Source organism: Eptesicus fuscus, chromosome 5 (assembly GCF_027574615.1).
Source record: "Eptesicus fuscus isolate TK198812 chromosome 5, DD_ASM_mEF_20220401, whole genome shotgun sequence".
Lineage (NCBI taxonomy): Eukaryota > Metazoa > Chordata > Mammalia > Chiroptera > Vespertilionidae > Eptesicus > Eptesicus fuscus.
Window position 1 is genome coordinate 19,869,293 of NC_072477.1, and position 21,948 is coordinate 19,891,240.

The 21,948-nt window shown below is 43.2% G+C and overlaps 1 protein-coding gene across 3 annotated transcripts in view; it reads left to right on the top strand.

Moving 5' to 3' along the window:
* The window catches only part of ALKBH1 (alkB homolog 1, histone H2A dioxygenase), a 22,346-nt gene extending 7,148 nt beyond the window's left edge, over window positions 1-15,198 (top strand). For all 3 annotated transcript variants that reach the window (XM_054715866.1, XM_054715868.1, XM_054715867.1), the window contains exons 4-6: window positions 7,741-7,831; window positions 9,274-9,467; window positions 14,121-15,198. In XM_054715866.1, coding sequence (XP_054571841.1) covers window positions 7,741-7,831; window positions 9,274-9,467; window positions 14,121-14,550 — 715 coding nt within the window. In that variant the 3' untranslated portion in view covers window positions 14,551-15,198. The remainder of the gene's footprint in view (window positions 1-7,740; window positions 7,832-9,273; window positions 9,468-14,120) is intronic.
* The last annotated feature ends 6,750 nt before the right edge of the window (window positions 15,199-21,948 follow it).

The window sequence follows — 21,948 nt, forward strand, 5'->3', positions numbered from 1 at the left end:
CCCTTTTTTCTACTTAAAGTGAGTTCCTGTGAAGACTGGTATCCTGGCAAACAGTAACACTGAAAGCTCTTTATTTCTGCTCTCCTAGACAAAGTCAATTCTAGCAGCTGTTTTATGGTAGATTAGTTGTTCTTCATGAGAACTAATGTTTATACCTTAATGTTGTTTCAACATTCATTCATTCCACAAATATTTCTTGTGGGTCAGTCATGTACTAGGCATGATGCTGAGCATTGGTGAAACAAAGATAAGTAGGCCACTGTCCCTGTACTCAGGAGTGCATAGTCTGTGGCAGGAACTCAATATGAACAGGAATAATTATAATAGAGCTCAGCAAAAAAAATGCTGTGGGGGGCAGAAGAAGAAATAATTTTTTCAACCAGGAAGGAGGTGTAAAAGAATTAAAAAATGATGTTTTTAGTTCATTGTCTTCTTTTTCCCCTCTGTCTATTTGAACTGGGTCTTCAAAAATGACTAGGAGTTTGGCCAGTCAGAAAAACACTGTTTTGGGTAGAGAAAGCAGCCTTCGAAAAGAGGTAATATTTAAAACAGTAAGTTCTATGAGATAGGAGCACAGGATGTGTGCATTTATTCAACAGTTACTGAGTTTCTGCTATGTATCAGATACTGTGTTTAAGTGTTAGAGATTCAAAGACAGATAAGACACTTCCTGCCTTTCACGAATTTGTAGGTTAGTCAAGGACAGAGACATCTATATATATATAAAAGCCAAGCGACTTGAACAAATGGTTGCTATGACACGCACTGTGGCCAGCCAACCAGCTTGATTGGGGGCAGGGCCAGCAGGCCAACCTCCTGCGGCTCCTCCTCCCAGCCTGCCCAGCCCTATCAGCCCCAATCAGGGCGGGCTGGCTGGACCCCACCCATGCACGAATTCATGCACCAGGCCTCTAGTAACTATATAATGTAATTTGGCAAGTACAGGAATCCTATATAATAAATGGCTAATATGCAAACCAACCGAACGGCAGAATGACCGGTCGCTATGAAGCGCACTGACCACCAGGGGGCAGATGCTCAATGCAGGAGCGTCCCCCTGGGCTTAAGTTGGCAGGCAATCATCCCTCTCGCAATCTGGGGCTCTTGTAGTCTGGGACCCTTTGCTCCTTACCGCCCGCCTGCAGCAGAGGCAAGAGAGGTTCCCGCCACCACCGCTGTGCTCACAAGCCATGAGTCTGGCTTCTGGCTGGAACAGCGCTCCCCCTATGGGAGCGCACTGACTGCCAGGGGTCAGCTCCTGCATTGAGCGTCGGCCCCATAGTGGTCAGTGTGCATCATAGTGACCCGTCATTCTGACATTCAGTTGATTTGTATATTAGGCTTTTATTACATAGGGTTACTAGAGGCTCACCTCTGCTTTCCTCTGCTTGCTGCTGCTCGCTGCCCCACCACAAGCTGCCCTGCCTGCCGCCATGAGCTGCTGCTTGCAGGCCGGGGCCGGGGGGCGGCGCCGAGAGGTAGTTAATGCACCTCATGGCGACTGGTCGAGCAGTCGTTCCAGTCGTTCCAGTCCCTGGCCTTGTATTATATAGGGTTACTAGAGGCCTGGTACACGAAATTTGTGCATGGCGGGGAGGGATCCCTCAGCCCGGCCTGTACCTTCTCCAGTCAGGGACTTCTCAGGGGATGTCTGACTGTGGGTTTAGGCTCGATCCTGCAGTCGGACATCCTCGCAATCTGGGACTGCTGCCTCCTAACTGCCCCCCTGCCGGGCTGGTTGCCCCCCAACTGCCCTCCTGCCAGCCTGGTTGCCCCCAACTGCCCTCCTGCTGGCCTAGTCGCCCCCTAACTCCGGAAGATGTCCGGTCACCCTATCTAATTAGTATATTACCCTTTTATTAGTATAGATTGGAATGGTAAGTTAGGAAGCTAGATTGGAGGTAGATTATGGAAAATGCTTCCTGGAAGTCATGAATGGAATTGGCAAGAGGAGAAGCAGAAAGAGAAGGTTAAGACCAGGTTATATCGGGCTTAGTGCTATGTAGAGCACTGGTTCTAGAATCAGATTGCCTAGGTTCAAATCCTGGTTCTGCCATTTAAACGCTTTGTAAACTTGAGCAAGTTTCTTTTTTGTTTTGTTTTAATAATTCTTTATTGTTGAAAGTATTACATTTGTCCTCCTTTTTCCCCCATTGACCTTCTCCAGCCCCCCCCCCCCCCCGCCCCCCTGTCCAGGCCTTCAGCATCTTATTGTCTGTGTGCATGGGTTATGCATATATGCATACAAGGTCTTGGTTGATAATCTCCCTCCCCACCCTTCTTTCCCTGCCTTCCCTCTGAGACTCCTCACTCTGTTCCATTGGGCAAGTTTCTTAACTTTTCTGTGCCTCATAGTAATCCTTTCCTCATTTGATAATGTGAGAATTAAGTAAGATAGTATGTGAGAAGTCCTAGAACAGCCTCTTAAGACTCTACCATTTTCGTGTGTTCTATATGTAGTTTAATGGTTCTAATGGTGCGGTTAGAGTTTGTTGTTAAACCAGCCTGTGTTTTCAAATAATTGGGGTTTTTTCCTTGTGATAACAAATTCCAGTTGTCATCTTCTAAGGTAGGTCAGATGAATCTCTTTAATAAATCATCTTGTAAACAATAGTGAGATAGTAATTTTGTCTAATAAATTATCAAAAATAAAAAATGTTATAGCCATACCTTCTATTGTCAAGGGTGGAAGAAATTGATATGCTCAGACATTGCTGACAGCATTAAAAGTAGATTAGGGCCTGAGTTCTTCCATCACTGCCTGATAATGTGTTTTTTCCTCATCTGGGAAACAAAAGGATTGCACTGGATAAGCCATTCAAGGTGGTAGAATCATGGTCAGTTAGGATACGCGCCAGCTGGACAGTAATGCCAGCTTTCCCTGCGTTCCCAGAGCACATCAGAAAGAGAGGGTCTGTGATTTAAAAATATTCCTCTGTAGATTCTGATTATTTACCATGTCATCTACATGGAGAACCATTGAACTAGAGCACTTCTAAGGATCCTTTCAACTTTTAATTTCAACTTTCTCTGTATAGTCAGGGAAAAAGAAGCTTTTAAGTAGAAAATGAATAAGAAATACTTGAACTTAGAAGCAAAAATAAGTCTGTTCACAAAATTAGGGCACCCGAATTCTATGTTTTATTCAAAATTTATTGTCAGGGAATAATGTAACTAGAGATTCCTAACTAAGAGTATAATAGGTATAAACATTTCCATTGCAGCATTGTCTATAAGAGGGAGGAAATGAAGTGTCAGCAGGGGGTCAGATAAATCAGGCATGATATACCCTAGCAGCAGAATGCAGCCACTACAAAATCTTACTTCCAGCCCTCTAGCAAATCTAGTAGGATCTCCAGTTATAATGAATAAAATCATTTCTAAGCATCTCCATCACAACCACCTTAATCTAAGCCACCACCATTTCCCTGTGTTTGTTCCAGTGCCTCTTCAGTCTGTTTTCACAGCGTAGAAACCATGTCACCTCTCACAGCTTCTCATCAGCAGTTCCACAATTTAATTCTGATGCAAACCATCAGAGTTAGGGACATCTCAAATTATGGGTCCCCAACCAAACTGTCCTCACTTCAGATACCAGCCACAAGTTTGGGAGATCCCCAAGTTACCCAAACTTCTGACCAACTGGTTACAGATTTAGGGGAGTTCCCGTTACTCAAGTTCAGTAGCTCTCTTGAGCCATTCATGTACCTATGATTACAGTTTTATTATAAAGGTTACAAATCAGGACCACCCAATGAAGGGACACAGGGCAGTGTCTGGAAGGGTCCTGAATGCAGAGCTTCCATATCCTCTTCCCGTGGACTCAGGATGGGTCACCCAGGAAATTCTCCCAGGCCTTATTGTTCAGAGTTTTTATTGGGGTTTTACTGCTTAAGCATGATTGGTTGAATCATTAGTCACATAGTTGAACTCAATTTCTGGCTCCCACCTATCCCCTGAGGTCTGGCTAATTAATTTCTTTTTTTTTTTTAAGTACATATTTTTTATTTTTATTAATATATTTTATTGGTTTTTTACAGAGAGGAAGGGAGAGGGATAGAGAGTTAGAAACATCGATGAGAGAGAAACATTGATCATCTTTCTCCTGCACACCCCCTACTGGGGATGTGCCTGCAACCAAGGTATATGCCCTTCACTGGAATCGAACCTGGGACCCTTCAGTCCGCAGGCTGACACTCTATCTACTGAGCCAAACCAGTCAGGGCTGGCTAATTAATTTCACTACTCAAAAGGCTCAATCCTTAATCAGATGGTTGGTCTTTCTAGCATGACAAAACTACATCATGAGTCATTTTGGCATAAACTCAGGTGTGGTCCTAGGACCCAAATGAATAACAGAGACATCCTGTCTCCCTAGGGTTTAAAAGCCTCCCAAATACCAAGGACAAAGGCCAGTCAAAATCTTTGTTATACAATCTCCAAATACTTAGAAAAAAAATCAGAAGTCATTACCATAGCCTACAAGGCCTAGATGATCTGGCCCCCAGCCATCTCTCCAATCTCATCTCCTAAATTCCTTTTTATTTATTCTCCAGCCATACTGGTCTCCATGCCGTTCCTTAAACAAAGCACAGTCTTCTGCCTGGAAAGCTTTTTCTTTAGATAACCAATGGCTTGCTTCCTTCAGGTCTTTGTTCTAATATCCTCTTATGAAAGAATAGTGGCCAGTGCACGAAATTTGTGCATGGAGGGAGGGTCCCTCAGCCTGGCCTGCACCCTCTCCAATCTGGGATCCCTTTCACAATCCAAAACCACTGGCTCCTAAGCACTCGCCTGCCTGATGCCCCTAACTGCTCCCCTGCTGGCCTGAACCCCCTAACTGCCTAACTGCTCTCCTCTGCCGGCCTGATCCCCCTAACTGCTCTCCCCTCCTTGTCTGATCCCCCTAACTACATATCTGCTCTCCCCTCCTGGCCTAAACCCCCTAACTGCCTATGTGCTCTCCCTTCTTCTCCACACCTTCAGACCCCGGTGCAGGAGTGCTGAGAGCTCTCCGCTGAGGCCCCGCCCCTGTCCTGATGCCCCCCTCCAGGCCAGGTGGCACCACAGGCCTGTGTGCTTCCACCAGGGGTGCCGCCGTGGCCCGTCCTGACACCCCCCTCCAGGCCAGGAGGTGCCGTGGGCCTGCGCACTCTTCCGCGGGGTGGGGGGGGGGGGCGGTTCGCTGCAGCCCGTCCTGATGCCCCCCCCTCCTGGCTGGGCAGTGCCGCCAGGGGGTTGCACTCTGCGGCAGCCTCTTGTCCCAGTGGCGTAAGTCCCCACCCCCATCCCCGCCCACCAGCTTCTGTGTGTTTGCAGCCTGGTTGTGACTGTGACACTGTTAGGACCAATTAGCATATTACCTCTGTTATATAGATGATTTCCTTACCATTCAATTAACAATAGTCCTCTTTTCTCTTCTTTATCCCCTTGCCCTAAGGCTTTATTCTTCAGTGCATGGTAGTTAACAAATATTTATGGAATTAATTAGTTAATAGATATTTTCTTGTACCTTTTGGATTTTGTGAATGTATCATCTAATAAAAAATAACTTTAAAGAATAAGAAAAGAGGAAATATAAACTTAAATAAAGCAACTTTGTTCCATAAGCTTATGAAATGCCTTGTATCTATTTTTTTATATGTGAAAGCTTTTTTTTAATTGATATTCTCAATGTGAAAGCAGAACTAATCCTTTCCCTTTTCTACTCCTTAAAGACTGTGTTATGGAGCTATTATAGCATTTGTTATAGTGAATCCAGTCATGGTCCAAGGAAGCATCAGCTCTGGATGCATAATAATAAATATAAAAAATAAAACCCGCCCTAACCGGTTTGGCTTGGTGGATAGAGTGTCATCCGCAAGAGTCCCAGGTTCGATTCCTGTCAAGGGCATGTGCCTTGGTTGCGGGCACATTCCCAGTAGAAAGTGTGCAGGAGGCAGCTGATCGATGTTTCTCTCTCATCGATATTTCTAACTCTCTATCCCTCTCCCTTCCTCTCTGTAAAAAATCAATAAAATATATTTTAAAAATAATAAATAAATAAAACCCCAAAACTGTGCTGCAACTAGCCTGATGCTGAACTGGACCCGGCTCCAACATGGAAAGGAAACTCTGGACACTGGCTAATTGTCAAATCCTAGGCCTATGGAGATGGTTGGCTCTTCTCTTAGTCTGGAAACATTTTCCTCTCTTGGCTTCTAACAGGAGAGTTCTAGGGACAAGAGATGGAACTTTGGGACAGAAAGCGGTGGTTATGGAGGGAAATGTTCACATGACTGAAAAAAATACCTGCCATAGGATTTTAAAGGTTTTTTGGTTTGTTTTGTGTGTATATGTTTTAATAAAGAACTTTAGACTTTTTATGTCCTAAGCACTTTTGTTTTCACAGTGACTCACTAATGTCCCTTGAGGCAAGAAAGAAAATACCGTCCTTACTGGTTTGGCTCAGTGGATAGAGCATCATCCTATGGACTGAAGAGTCCCAGGTTCGATTCCAATCAAGGGCACATGCCTGGGTTGCAGGTTCAGTAGGGGCCTGCAGGAGGCAGCCTGAGGATGATTCTCTCTCATCATTGATGTTTCTCTCTCTCTCTCTCCTCCCTTCCTCTCTGAAATAATATATATATATATATGTATGTGTGTGTGTATATATATATATATATATATATATATATGTGTGTGTGTGTGTATATATTTATATTTATTTATTTTTTTAAAGAAAGAAAATACCAGTGCTTAACTATGACGCCCAAACTAGCCACAGCACAGAGAATGGACAAGCAGGACAGGAGTTTATTTCTACAGTTAGGGTTTGGCTGAAGCAATGCTATGCAACATGATTGCTAAGAGAAATGCCAGCACTTACCTAAAGCACTTACCCATGACAGAAAGTGAGCAAACTGCCGTTTGGGTACATTCACCAGGGAAGAAGGTGACCAGTCCACCCATCCATCATCCTCCTAGTACCTGGAGGAGCAGCCGGGGCAGGGAGTATAGCATGTTTCTGTTGGCAGTACGAACCAATAATTAGGATCACAACTTGTTTGAAAACATTCTTTCAGATGATTGGATAAAGATTTAAAGTTAGGTTAGATGCCAAAATATTCCCTGCATTCCTATGGGTGGATATGGCAGCTCTGTTGGCACTGAGGCTTCTTGGCCTCCTTGTGTTTTGTTTTGTTTTTTTATGTTTATACTAGAGGTCCGATGCAGAAAATTCGTGCAAGAGTAGGCCTTCCTTTCCCTGACTGCTGGCACCAGCTTCCCTCTGGCACCCGGGACCCGGGCTTTCCTTGCAGCCCAGCTTCGTCCGGGAGGTCGTCCAGAAGGACATCCAGTCTGATTAGCATATTATGCTTTTATTATTATAGATTGATTTCAGAGAGAGGAAACGAGAGGGAATGATAGAAACATCAATGATGAAAGAATCAGCTGCTTCCTGCACACCCCCTACTGGGGATGGAGCCCTCAACCTGGGCATGTGCCCTGACTGGGAATCGAACTTAACTTCCTGGTTCATGGGACAGTGCTCAACCATTGAACCACACTGGCCAGGTGTTTTTTAATATTATATTCTTGGTCAACTCACTTACCTGTTCTAATTTCCCCTATCGAGATCTTGGATAACAGCTTATTCCGTAGAATACCAAATTTAGATTCTAGGGTCCATACAAACGGCTGTTTTTGCCATTTACGATGACTATATCTTAATAAATCCTTTGTGTCTAATTTTTGCAGATATAAAGAAGTGAATAAACGGAGACCCCGAAGCTTACTTGAGAAACTGCGGTGGGTGACCCTAGGCTACCATTATAACTGGGACAGTAAGGTATTTACATTTTCTTGCTAATTCCATTATTTTCCATTTTTATGGTTCTTGGGCACACATAGTGGGCTTTCTTCCTAGCCAAGCTTACAATATCATATCTATTTTCAGAAGCATCTCTCTTATTTAGTCCCTCTTAAAATCCCCTTGATACAGTATCTCAAGAGACATGAATAATTTATCAAGAGAAAATTTCTTTTTCATATGCCCTCACATTATGGTATTTTATCAAAGACTATCAGTGTTTTCTCTAAGTAGGTTTCAGGGATATTGTTGTCGTTTTTTTATACTGTACTCAAGAGCAGTTGTCAATTATGATCTTTATTTCCATTGTTTATTGTTTATTGTTGAGCATTTATTTTCTATATAATATCTTCCTGGAATAAAAGCTGGTCCATATACTTCTGGTGTTCTCATCAATTCACAAAAGGACTTTCAGAATCTAAATACCACTACCTGCTACATAAGGTCTGAGCAGGAGAGAGATGGGAAAGAATGTCCTAAAATTAACGAAGTCTCATGGTTATGTGTTTTTGCTTTGCTATTGAGGTACAGGTTTTTTTTCCTGACCTCTGTGCTTCAGAGAATGCCTTCTTTATCACTGGCAGTTCAGTTTCTCTCATCTCAATGAGATATTGCCACCAAGTAAAAAGACTAATTCTGAGAGTAAACTGAATAAAATAGAGTGGAATAGACCACCTTGCTTCTAACCAGTTACTTTCTAAAAGCTCTAGAGTTTCAGTCAACCCAGCTTATTAAGTATATTAACTGATCAAAATAATGATGTGTTGCCCAAAAATGTTCATGATATAACTCTTATTTTTAGTGATGCCAAGTAATGGAAAACTAGATAACTGTATTTGGGGAAATGGCCATGTGATTTTCTTCAGGTTACACAACCTGGGTTTGAATTATGCCTTCAACAAGGATAATACCTGCCTTGATGGTAGTTGTGATAATTAAATGATCAATGCCTGTGTAGTGATTACAACAGTGCCTGGCTGTTCTAAGCAGTTAAATACATTAACACAATAAATGCTAGCTGATAGTTTTTTATATTATTTTTATTGTTAACATTGTTATCCTCCAAGAGCCTCAAAGTGGGCCTCATTTACTAAGAAAAACATGGAGGGAAAATTATCAAAAACGGAGTTATCAGAGAAGAAAGAATAGTGCATAGACAGCTTGGAGAAGGTTCAAAGTCCAAAAGAAGTAATTATTTCATTATATAGGTGATGTAGTGCTAGAATAGCATGATTTATTCATATTTTGAGGCATCGAGTAATCTAATAATGAGCCATTCAAAATATGGATGACTGAATCATATTGTGCTAATATTACATGTAAGCGGGATGATTTTTAAGTGGAAATTAATCTTATAGCACAGTTTTCTACTTTCCTGAGATCATTGTTTATTTTTCTTATTTTCCCTACTTTTATTAAAGAAATACTCAGCAGATCATTATACACCTTTCCCTTCTGACCTGGCTTTCCTCTCAGAGCAAGTAGCTGCTGCCTGTGGATTTCAGGGTTTCCGAGCTGAAGCAGGTATCCTGAATTACTACCGATTAGATTCTACATTGGGAATTCACGTGGACAAATCTGAGCTAGATCACTCCAAACCCCTGCTGTCATTCAGGTAAGTTAATTCTGGGGATTTGGTATTACGTTTTATCACCTAATTCCATTTTTAAAAGCATTTTGAACTAAAATAAAATAAAAACATCAAACTTTAAAAAAAAAAAGCCTGGACTCTATAATCTTTCACTTCTGGGTGTTTTAACAATGCATCATAAGTAAAATTAGCCTAATCCTTTAAGAATCTTGGCCAAATTACAGTTAATATTTCTGTTTAAGCCCTAAGCAGTTTGGCTCAGTGGATAGAGCATCGGCCTACGGACTGAAGGGTCCCAGGTTCGATTCCAGTCAAGGGCATGTACCTTAGTTCGGACACATTCCCAGTAGGGGGTGTGCAGGAGGCAGCTGATCAATGTTTCTCTCTCATCGATGTTTCTAACTCTCTATCCCTCTCCCTTCCTCTCTGTAAGAAATCAATAAAATATATTTTTAAAAAATATTACTGTTTAAGATGCATGGAGTCTGCCTTTTGTAATGACAGGTATTGTAAGTGTCCATGGAATAGGCAAAGGGAAGGCCATACAGCTAAGTCAGCATCTGTTTTGGAAGAGAGAAGAGCAAAGCACCAAAGCCTGAGCAGTTTACTCCTCTTGTCTCCCTAAGCATAACTTTAAGTTTGTGCAAAGTACTGCCTCTGATTCTAAGAAAGTGCCTGAACAGAATTTTTTTTTAATCTTTATTCAGATTATTACACTTGTTCCTCTTTTTTCTCCCCATAGCTCCCCTCCACCCAGTTCCCACCCCACCCCTGGTCCTTCCCCCCCCCCCCTGCACTGTTCTCATCCATAGGTGTATGATTTTTGTCCAGTCTCTTCCTGCACCCCCCACACCCCCTTTCCCCCGAGAATTGTCAGTCCACTCCCTTTCTATGCCCCTGATTCTATTACATTCACCAGTTTATTCTGTTTGTCAGAATTTTTATTGACTTGATTTTTAGATATACTTGTTGATAGATATGTATTTGTTGTCACTTTGTTGTTCGTAATTTTTATCTTTACCTTTTTCTTCTTCTTCCTCTTCTTAAAGATTACCCTTCAGCATTTCATATAATACTGGTTTGGCAGTGATGAACTCCTTTAGCTTTTTCTTGTCTATGAATCTCTTTATCTGACCTTCAATTCTAAATGATATCTTTGCTGGGTAGAGTAATCTTGGTTGTAGGTTCTTGCTATTCATCACTTGGTATATTTCTTGCCACTCCCTTCTGGCCTGCATAGTTTCTGTTGAGAAATCAGCTGACAGTCGTATGGGTACTCCCTTGTAGGTAACTAACTTTTTCTCTTGCTGCTTTTAATATTCTCTCTTTGTCTTTTGCCCTTGGCATTTTAATTATGATGTGTCTTGGTGTGGTCCTCTTTGGATTCCTTTTGTTTGGGGTTCTCTGTGCTTCCTGGACTTGTAAGTCTATTTCTTTCACCAGGTAGGGGAAGTTTTCTGTCATTATTTCTTCAAATAGGTTTTCAATATCTTGCTCTGTCTTCTTCTGGAACCCCCATAATTTGGATATTGGTACACTTGAAGTTGTCCCAGAGGCTCCTTGCACTATCTTCATATTTTTGGATTCTTTTTTCTTTTTGCTTTTCTGGTTGGGTGTTTTTTGCTTCTTTGTATTTCAAATCTTTGACTTGATTCTTGGGATCCTCTAGTCTACTGTTGAATCTCTGTATATTATTCTTTATTTCAGTCAGTGTATGCTTAATTTCTGATTGGTCCTTTTTCATATACTTGAGGGTCTCACTATATTTCTCAGAGGTTTCTGGAAGATTCTTGAGTAACCTTACAACTGTGGTTTTGAACTCTATATCCAGTAGTTTGCTTTCCTCCATTTCTTTCATTTGTAACCTGTTTCTTTGTCTCTGCATTTTGGCTGCTTCCTGTGTTGATAGAGTGGCTTTGTGTGCTAGGTGTCCTATAGGGCCCAGTGGCTCAGCCTCCCTAATTACCTGAGGTGGACACTCTTGGTGTACGCCTTTGTGGGCTCTGTGCACAGTCTTGTTGTAGTTAAGCCTTTATTGCTGTTGGTATCACTGGGAGGAATTGACCTCCAGGCCAATTGGCTATGAGGACCAGTTGTGTCTACAATGGGAGAACTTCTGTGCTGGAGACACCCTTATGGGGCAGGGCTTGCTTCGGTGGGGCTTTGGCGCTCACTGAGACTGCCCCCTGAGTGTGTCTCTTATGGATTTGAAGAGTTGTAATCTGGATGGTCTCACTCTGACCACTGGGTACGCATGCTCTTGGATCTCCAAGGAGGTGCAAAGTCAGCCACTGCCCGAGGCCACCCAGCAGGAGCTACAGAGAGATCTGCAGATTCCTCCTCTTTGTTTGGGGATTGGAGGTGCCCAGATGAGGCCCAGCTGTGAAGTAGTGCAAGCTGCTGTGGAGCCTTGGGTCTTCTTTTGGAAGCTCTGGGGCTCTCTGACCCAGCTGCAGTTTGTTAGATTGCAAAGGGCCAAGCCATTCATATGCAAAAGCCTCTGTGCACAGCTTGGGTGGGGTTGTAAATTGGGTGGGGCAGGGTCTCAGGGAATCACCAGGGCGGAGCAAACAGCAATGGCTGCCTGTCAGCCCCGCCCCAAAGAGGCTCCAGGGTCTCTGTGTCCCCCGGCACCGTGCAGGAACAATGGGCACCGTGCAGGAACAATGATCGCTGGAAGCACATCTGAGAGAAAGCCTCCCTCACATTCCAGCCCAATACCAGACAGGCCAGTTTCACTCCGTATGAGGTATAAGTCTGGGTCCCCAGAGCCTCGCCCAGAACTGGAGTTCAGAGCAGTTGGGAGCTTGTATCTCACTTCCGATTGAAAAAGACAACAGCATACTCAGTTGCCAGCCCCTTTCACGTGCACCTCCGTACCTCCACACTTCCACACCTCTGCACCTCCTACCGGACTCAATGTGCTTTTCTCTTTCCTTCTAGTTGTAGAATTTCCACTCAGCCAGCCTTCCCATGGTTCTGGATGATATTCATTTTGTCTTTTAGTTGTAGTTTTGATGTGGTTATATGCAGCAGCAAGTTCAGGTGTTTACCTATGCTGCCATCTTGGTTGTCTGAACAGAATTTTTTATTATTACCTTATCTTTAAAGTGAACAGGAGTGATAAATACTGTGAAGAACTTAAACACAATAGTTCCCTCTTATCCACAGGGAATACATCCTAAGACCCCCAGGGGATACCTGAAACCACATATAATACCAAACCATACATGTGCTATTTTTCCCTATACATACATACCTATGATCAAGTTTAATTTATAAATTAGACACAGTAAGAGATTAACAACAATAACTTACAAAATAGAATAATTATAACAATATGTTGTAATAAAAGTTATGTGAATGTGGTCACTAGTTTCAGGGGAGCCCTTGTTAAACTCTTTGTATAGGCTCAGTGTTTTTGGGTGCAACACACTGCTCAACAGAACACATTTTCTGTTCATGACTTCCACCCACAAATCTGATGTCTTTTTCATCTTAACTAAGCACTTATCCGGCATTGTGGCAGCAACTTTTGCAGTTTGAGGTGCAGCAACAAAACTAGCACAAAAGTCTTATTCCTTCTTCACTAGTTCACAGATAGATTCATTCTGACTGCATATCTTAGCAACAATTCTTTTTCTTTCCTTATTAAGTCAAGACTTTCACCTTTTCACTTAACGGAAAGCACTATATGGCTTCTCTTAGTGTATCTGAATTGCCATCATCACTGCTGTTCTTTGGAGCCATTAGTAAAATAAGGCAGAATGGCATGCAATTTAAAACTTATGAATTGTTTATTGAATAGTTTATTTCTGGAATTGTTTATTTCTAATTAATATTTTTGGACCACGGTCGGCCACAGATAACAAACTGCAGAAAGTGAAACTGGATAAAGGGTGACTACTTTATTTTTATTGAAAGACTTGAATCTTAAAGAATCATCAATAAAACTTATATGGGTAATATTAAAACTAAATTCTTCCCTCCCTGGCTGGTGTGGCTCAGTTGATTGGAGCATTGTTCTGTACACCAAAAGGTGGTGGGTTCAATTCCCACTCAGGGCACATACCCAGATTGTGGATTCGATCCCCGGTCGGGAGTGTACTGGAGGCAACTGATCTATGCTTTGTTGTTGTTTTTCTCTCTCTATCTGCCTGCCTGTCTCACTCTGTCTCTTTCTCTAAAATCAATTTTAAAAACAAAACAAAAAAATAAATAAAGTCTTCCCAGGCTGATGGGGCTCAGTTTGTTGAAGTGTCCTCCCCTACACTAAAAGGTCTCAGTTTTGATTCCCAGCCCAGGCACATACCTAGGTTGCAGGGTTTTTCCCCAGTTGGGGAGCGTTTGATATCTCCCCCCCCCCTCCTTTCATGTCTCTCTAAAAATCAATGAATCTGTCCTCAGATAAGAATATTTTTTTTTAAATCTCATTTTGCTTATTTAACTGCTTCAAATTTTATTTCTCCACAATTCTGTGGGCTATAAGTCTAAGTAGCAGATCATGGGTTGGTCACTTATAGACACAAGCCAAAAGGGAAGGATCATAGCACAGTTTAAAAAGGAAGATTTTACCCCCCCAAAAAAGAAAGATTTACAATTAATAAGTATCAAGTTGAAATTATGATTAGTGACAGAAACTTACTGACTTGTATTGTTTTACTTATTTTTTTGTAGCTTCGGGCAGTCTGCCATCTTTCTCCTGGGTGGCCTCAAAAGAGATGAAGCCCCCACAGCCATGTTTATGCACAGCGGTGACATCATGGTAATGTCAGGTTTCAGCCGCCTGTTGAACCATGCAGTTCCAAAGGTCCTTCCAAGTTCCAAGGGGGAAAGTCTGCCCTGCTGCCTGGAAACACCTCCCCCAGCTGTCCTCCCCAGGGACTCGGTGGTAGAGTGCTGTTCCATGGAGGACTGGCAGGTGTGTGCCAGCTACTTGAAAACTGCTCGTGTTAACATGACTGTCCGACAGGTACTGGCCACAGACCAGGACTTCCCTTTGGAACCCATGGAGGAGAATAAAAGAGGCGTCACCACAGAAGGTTTCTGCCATCTGGACGACGTGAAGAGCCACGTAAAGCGAGCAAAGTTAAACCCTGACAGCTGAGACTTGGAGGGGCCATTCTTTTTCTTAGGCAGATCTTAGTGCAAGTGACCATGCTGTTGTATTGCATTGACTTTAGCACCAAGACCAGCCAAAAACAGAGACAAGGAAGAACTCATCTTGATCCCACTGTTGCCTTGGAACCCATGCTGACTAGTAAACTGACTTCACATACATGCCGGCCTAACCAGGACTGGACCAGACAGGTGTTCAGTCCTGCTCAAGCATAATGTATGTGAGAAGTCCAAGGAGGTGTGACATTCCACAACGGCCTTCTCAGCCCCTGCCATTACCTCTGAGGGAGGTAGAAGTGAGTTTCCATGTCCGTGGAGTCTTTAAATATCTCACATTTTATTGATGGGAAACGTAATAGCCCTTCTACCACCCCATCTAGTGATTTTATGATAAAATTATGGTTCCATGAATCAACCATTAGTCTCACTTCATTCTTCCAATTAACATCAAATCTTTTGATCTTCCATCTTTTCTGGCCTTCTTGCTGTTGGCTTTTAAATACAATTTTGTTAGATTAAAAAAGTCCAAGGATGACCTGTAACTCTTCTCCGTGATTAAACTTACTCAATTTTAAATTAAAGATCTGTATCTGTCTTTGAGGGTTAGTGTATCTGGGATTAGTTTTTTTCTATTTCTAATTGCTGTATTATTCTTACTGTTGAGGCCCCCTAGCTGTTGAAGCCCTACCAAGCATGCCAAACTCACAGCTGGTGGGCCACATGCCTCATTTAAGAGTTTGACATGCTTGCACCATCCTGCTCTGCCCTAAGTATTCTTTGGGGCTGTCTCAGAGGAAAGAATATTCCTTGGTGTCCCAGTCACTGCTGTCTTTTTTTGATTGCAGACAACTTGGAAAATACATGAAACTGAGTTTTAATCTCTGTACCCTCACCAACTCAACTCATATACCCTAAGCTAAATTACTGTACATTTCTTTGGACCACAGCATTTTACCAGTGTTTATGTGTGTAGTGTGCACATGCACAGAAAAGGCTATAAGGTCTTTAATACATAATATATATATTCCAAATTCTCTATAGTGAGCATAAATTACTTTTTTGAAAAAGGCCTTTGTGATTTTTTTTGTTTTGTGGGGTTTTTTAAAAAAACATGTATTTTTTATTGATTTTAGAGAGGAAGGGAGAGGGTAAGAGAGAGAAACATCAATAATGAGAGGAATCACTGATTGGCCGCCTCCCACACACCCCACATGGGGGATCGTGCCCGCAACCCAGGCATGTGTCCTGACTGGGACTCAAACCGTGACCTCCTGGTTCATAGGTTGATGCTCGACCACTGAGCCATGCCGCCTGGGCTTTTGTGATGTTTTGAAGTAAGGCACACACTGAGCTCAGCAGCAGCACCTTTGTAAAGTGTCCACCCACCTTTCTAAATGTGCTCTCATCAGTTTTGTTCCTGTCTGAGTCCCTTTCAGTCTCTGATCTTCCAATTGCTTTACAATATGTCTGGCTAAGATGGATCCTCTCACCCCTCTTGCTTATTATCTCAGAGCCTCTTGCCTGTTTCTAGCACCCAACATCTGGTTTTTCCTAGAAGGGTCCCAGGCCCTCAGTGAGACATGGATGTATTGCTGAACAGGACAGGCTCGGCAGGACTTGGTTCGCCATGTTCTAATATTCCCAGTTCCCTTTTCACTGAAATAAGCTGGTCTTACCCTTTTCTCTTTTCTCCTAATCTTAAAAGGTTGTTGATTAGAGTAGGGAAAAAATAAAACCCTAATACCCTAAGTGGATTCGGCTAAGGCAAATTACAATGGTAATGAGGCAGAAAGGAGCCGGGGAATGATTATTGATCTCAGCGTGACGGGTGAGATGAGCTAGGCAGGAAAGCCGCCTCACCTGTTTTCTTCTGTTTCAAAGGTTACAGTGGGGGAAAAAGCAATGCAATTCTATTTTCTTAGCTTAGGTAGTAAATTTTTATTGATATTCCTTTTGATCAACTATCCTATCCAAATCTGAGCCCTCATGGGGCAGTGTTTGTTAGATCTCAATTTGTTTTATTGGTAAAAACAGAGTTCTTAATAAGATAAAATGATACTGTTGATGGAAAGTGAAATAGAGTGTTATCAGGAAAGCTAAGTTTTAATAATACCCCCAATGCTTACCTGTGTACCTGGAATAAGTCACTCAACTGAGGCCCAGGTGACCTTTTCTGAGCCACAATTACCATTTTTAAGACCCAGTTTGCTCGTCTATAAGGAGGTTTTACCAAGTAATCCTGTATTACGTACCAGCTCTGCAATGCTATCATTCTAAAATGAGAAATTAATCTCAAGAGTTTGGATAAACAGCAAACAAAGCTACCCCCTAGGCAAGATTTTTGGTAAGGAAATCAAAGGATAGGAAAGGAAAACAAAATGAACTTTTTAGGAAAACAACACAAATACCCAGTAAACATGTGAAAGGATGCTAAACTCACTAGTAGTTAGGGAAATATACATTAAAGTATGAGATATAAATTTGTACCCATTCATTTGGCAAAATTAAACTACAATCTCTCAAAGCCTCTGTCACACCCTATTTCTATTCGCCTCACTGTTACTGCACTGGCCCAAGCCACTATAATCCCTCAACTACATTATTGCAATGCCCTCCTAACAGACTTCTTCCATGCTTGTCTCCACTGCCTATTCTCATACTTTGTTCTTAACTCAGCAGCCAGAGTGAGGCTGTTAACACCCAAGACAGATCATGTCACTCATGCTCAAAACTTTCTAATGTCACTCCTCAGTCTGAGTTGAAGCCAAAGTCCTTTCAGTTGCTTGCAAGTCCCTACCCAATCTAACCGCCCCCACCCCCACCATTTCCTTTTAGTTCTTTCACCAACTCCGTTCAAGCCGCGTTTCCTCCTTGCTGCACCTCTGAACAGGCCCAGCACATTCCTAGCCGAGCCTCTGCACTAGGCTGTTTGTTTCCTTTACCTAGAACACTCCTCAAGATTTGAACTCATGTCCCTCAAGGAAGGCTCAAATATTGACTATTCCAAATCTCAGTCCCACTGGCATTCCTAATTTACTTTACCATATTGTATTTTTTTAATATTTATGACAAAATTCTACGTAAGCGATAAAATAAGAAAAGAATGCTTTTTTAAAATTTATTAAAATTATTACATATGTCCCCTTAGAAAATTATGCTTTTTAAGAGAATATGATAAATGATAATTAGTGTTTTCTACCAGGCTATATATAGGTGCCACAAGGGATAGATGTGCCCTAGTTTTCTAGAACAGTGCCTGGCACATAGTAGTTGCTCAATACATATTTGTTGAATGGATGGATGTCCAGTGATGGTGGGATATGTGAAAATGGGCACTCGTTCACTACTGTGAGAATGTAAGTTGATAAAGCTATTTGGAATGTAAATTTATAAAGCTATTATCGGTGTTTATCTAAATTTTGACCCAGGGATTTTAGGTATTTTCCCTATGGAAATGCCTAAACAGGGACACAATGAAATGTTTAAAAAGGTGTTTGTTATCATGTTGTTCATAATAGTGGAAAACTGGAAACAACCCAAATTTTAATCAGTAGAAAAAGAGTTATTTGAATTATGTTCATACATTCTATGGAGCATTAATACAATGCAGCCCTTTACAAGAATGTACTGACATGAAAAGGGCTCCAAGATGCACTGGTTATTGAAAAACATGAAATGCAAAATTATATGTATAATGTAAAAATATGTAAAACTATTATGTAAGTAAAAAAAAAACTAATACGCAAAAAATAAACAAGACTATTTTCTGAATATGCACATACATATTTATAAGTACATGGGGGAAGGATACATCCAAATGTAATAGTTGGAAGAAGAGCGATTGGGAGGTGGTAGAAAGACTTTATTCTTGATGCTTTTGTGTTGTGTGATATTTTTATAAGAACATATTTATGCATTACAGAAATGTTTTAATTATACATAGAAAATCCTATAAAGAATCTTATATAATAAAAGGCTAATATGCAAATAGACTGAATGGTCGAACAACCAGTCGCTATGACATGCGCTGACCACTAGGGGCAAGAATGGAACATGGTGAGCTTCGGCTGGGAGGGAATGGTGAGCCAGGAGGAGTGGTGGGGAGCCAGGTACCAGACCAAGCAGGCTGCCAGTCGCTGTCATCAGGGTGAGCCTCTGGTGGTTACTGAAAATTCTTTGCTCCTGCGCACCTCGGTCTTGCCACCCCTGGCGCTCACACCTGCTGCTGGCGCCAGCCCCAATCACTGTGCCATCAGTGGGTGCAAGTGGAGCCCATTGCTGTCAGCGCGTGGGAGCGTGGCAGACAGGACTGGGGGCTGCAGCGGGAGGGGCCGGGCAGGGGTGCAGAGGATGGGCCGAGACCCGCCCCTGTGCCCACCGCAGCCTCATGACCCACAGTTCCTTTTAAGGTGCACAAATTTGTACACTGGAACCCTAGTGTAGTAATAAAAAATTAAGGGACTTCATCTTTTAACTCTGGAAGTTTCCTGTTATAGATCAGATCTGATGCTGTGTTAAGTGATGCAGAAAGCAACTTCAGCTGCTGCTACAGAGGCTTTAGTTCTGGTCTCTGGGTTGGATTCTGGGGGTGAGGGGCAAATGGCTAGGGGGGTCCTCTACCTATACAGGCAAGAGGACCAAACTCCACCGTATTTTTGCATATCCTAAGCTCAGGTAGCTTGCTGTGCCCAGAAACCTTGATCTACCTCTACCATGAAAATATCAGATGTGGGTTTTGGTTACTAGGTCAGCCTTAAGGTGGAACCAATATTTGATGGCCATAGTCCCCTGAAAAGAACCACTATTCCAGGGACATGGCTGGGCAGAAGCGTTGAAGGCCACACAACCCCAAGATTTTTTATTTCTGTGAGTTCTCTGGTGAGAGTAAGAGAAGAGAGGCAAAGCTTGTACATGTCCCTGGTGTTAGGTGGTAACCGTCTGTTCCCCACAGTGAGATGGGGCCTGCGGGTGTGCCCAGCCAGTGGTGGCTGCTTCCCTTTGTTCCCATCAGCAGTGACCAAGCACCAGCTACAGGCCCTACAGACGTTGCTTCTTCATTTTTAGAGGTGCTCAACATCGAGGCTCCAGTCTCAACAGCTGGGAAGGAGTGAACAAACCATCTCCCCTGGGTTTCTGGCTATGCAAGATTTTTCTTCTCTCTCAGGATAATCATGCCATGTCCATGTCATTAACCAACTACTCCTGCCTTAGGAAGGGTCGTGTGGTGGAACAATTGCCTCTGAGGGTAAAGAAATATCAGCCTCTGATGTCGGTCAGGCAGCAGCATTCATCCAGCAGCTATTGAGCATCTGTGAAGCATGAGTCACTGTGTTGTATGCCTGTGACAGGCATTGTTTCTCCCCGCAGGGCAGGTCCTACAGTGAGTAGGAAAAACACCCACATAAACAGGCTGTAAACTATGCTGTGATGGGCCAAGTACAAGGTGCCATGGAAGGAGCACTTACCCCACAGTAGGCAGGGAAAGGCTTCCTGCAGGAAGTGGCCTAAAAGCTGACAAGGAATGAGCCACAGTTAGCTTCTCTCCCTTCTGTCTGGCTAAAGACCACTTATTACCTCCATTATTTCAAGTAGTCTTGTGGGAATAAAAATGTCTGGGAACGTGAGGACTTTAATAGTTTATGATTCTGTACGATTCATATTGAGAGATTCATGTATTTTGTTCAAAGCCCTTAGCAATGTCTGCTATTACATCTTTTGTTCACGCTTATTATCTGTATCCTCCAAAGAATAAGCTCCCCAAAGGCAGGCATTTTTCTGTCTTGTTCACTTATATTTTCTGACATCTAAAATACTGCTTTGGCCTGTAGACAAAAGGGTCCCAGATTTGATTCCAGTCAAGGGCACATACCTTGGTTGCAGGCTCCTCCCTGGCCTGGGCCATGGTCAGGGCTCATGCAGGAGGCAACCAATCGATGTGTTTCTCTCAAATCAGTGTTTCTCTCTGTCCCTCTCTTCCTCTCTCCCTAAAGAAAAGAAAACAAAACAAAACAAAAAAACAATTGAAATATTTTTGAGTGAAGATTAACAACATAAACAAACAAACAAATAAATAAAATACTGCTGCCTGACCTGCGTGGCTCAGCAGTTGAGTGTCAACCTATGAACCAGGAGATCACAGATCGATTCCTGGTCAGGGCACATACCCAGATTGCAGGTTCAATCCCCAGTTCGGGGTGTGCAGGAGGCAGCCAATCAATGATTCTCTCTTACCAGTGACTAGAGGCCTGGTGCAAGAAATTTGTGCATGGATGGGGGGCCCTCAGTCAAGCCTGTGCCCTTTCATAGTCCGGGAGCCCTCAGGGGATGTCTGACTACATTTTTAAAAAATCACCCTGTGCTTAATTTTCTTATTAACTCCTTTTTTAAACTCCCCTCACTCTCACATTCTGTTTCTTCTTTTTATTTAACTATTTTCCTGGCCTCACCCCATTTTAGCATCCTTCTCTTTCCTGCTTTCCCTCCTTCCCTTTGAACCTCCCACAGGCCCTTTCCCTCCCTCGCTCCATTCCCTGTGTCTGTTTCCTTCTTACTCCTCCTACCCTCCCCCCATTTGCCTTTCCCTTGTGAGCCTGAACCCTGCCTGCCTCCCTCCTTCCCTATTATTACCCCCTCTCCCCCAGCCATGTTCACTGGTTTCTCTTTTAAACCTTCCCCTTTCCTCTCTGGGACCTGCTTCCAGCCCCACCTGAGTGCACTTTGATATTAAAGCTTCTGTTGGCAGGCGGCAGGGTGGGGCGGGGGGCGTGTTAACTCCCAGCCCAGGGCCCAGACCCGGCCAGGCCTTTGCCACCATTTCCCCGGCCTCCCCGCTGCTGTCCTCCTCCCATTCCCTGCCCGGGACGCCCCAACTTCTAGTCAACAAAGTACACTTAACATGCCACCAACCTAACCCTGGCCAGTGTCTTTGGGGTCCAGCCCTTGGGGATGAAAGAGGTACCCTCCTTAGGGTCCGATTTTGCCCCAGCTAAGCTGTGCCTCGCCTCCCTGCCTGGGACACCTGGCCCAGTGAGGGTGGCCGAGGCCCGCATGGCCCGGGCACTGCTGCCACGGAGCAGAAGCACCTCCGCCCGGAAGGCCTCCCACCATCCACCAGGGAGGCAGGGATACTTTCCTCTTCAAAACCAAAGGAAGGCCCGGTGGGTGTGGCTCAGTGGTTGAACATCAACCTGTGAACCAGGAGTTCGCAGTTCAACTCCGGTCAGGGTACATGCCCGGGTTACGGACCCCAGTAGGGGAGGTGCAGGAGGAAGCAGATCAATGATTCTCTCTCATCATTGATGCTTCCTTCTATCTCTCTCTCCCTCTCCCTTCCTCTCTGAAATCAATAAAAATATATATTTTTTAAAAACAATAAAGGAAGGAGAGG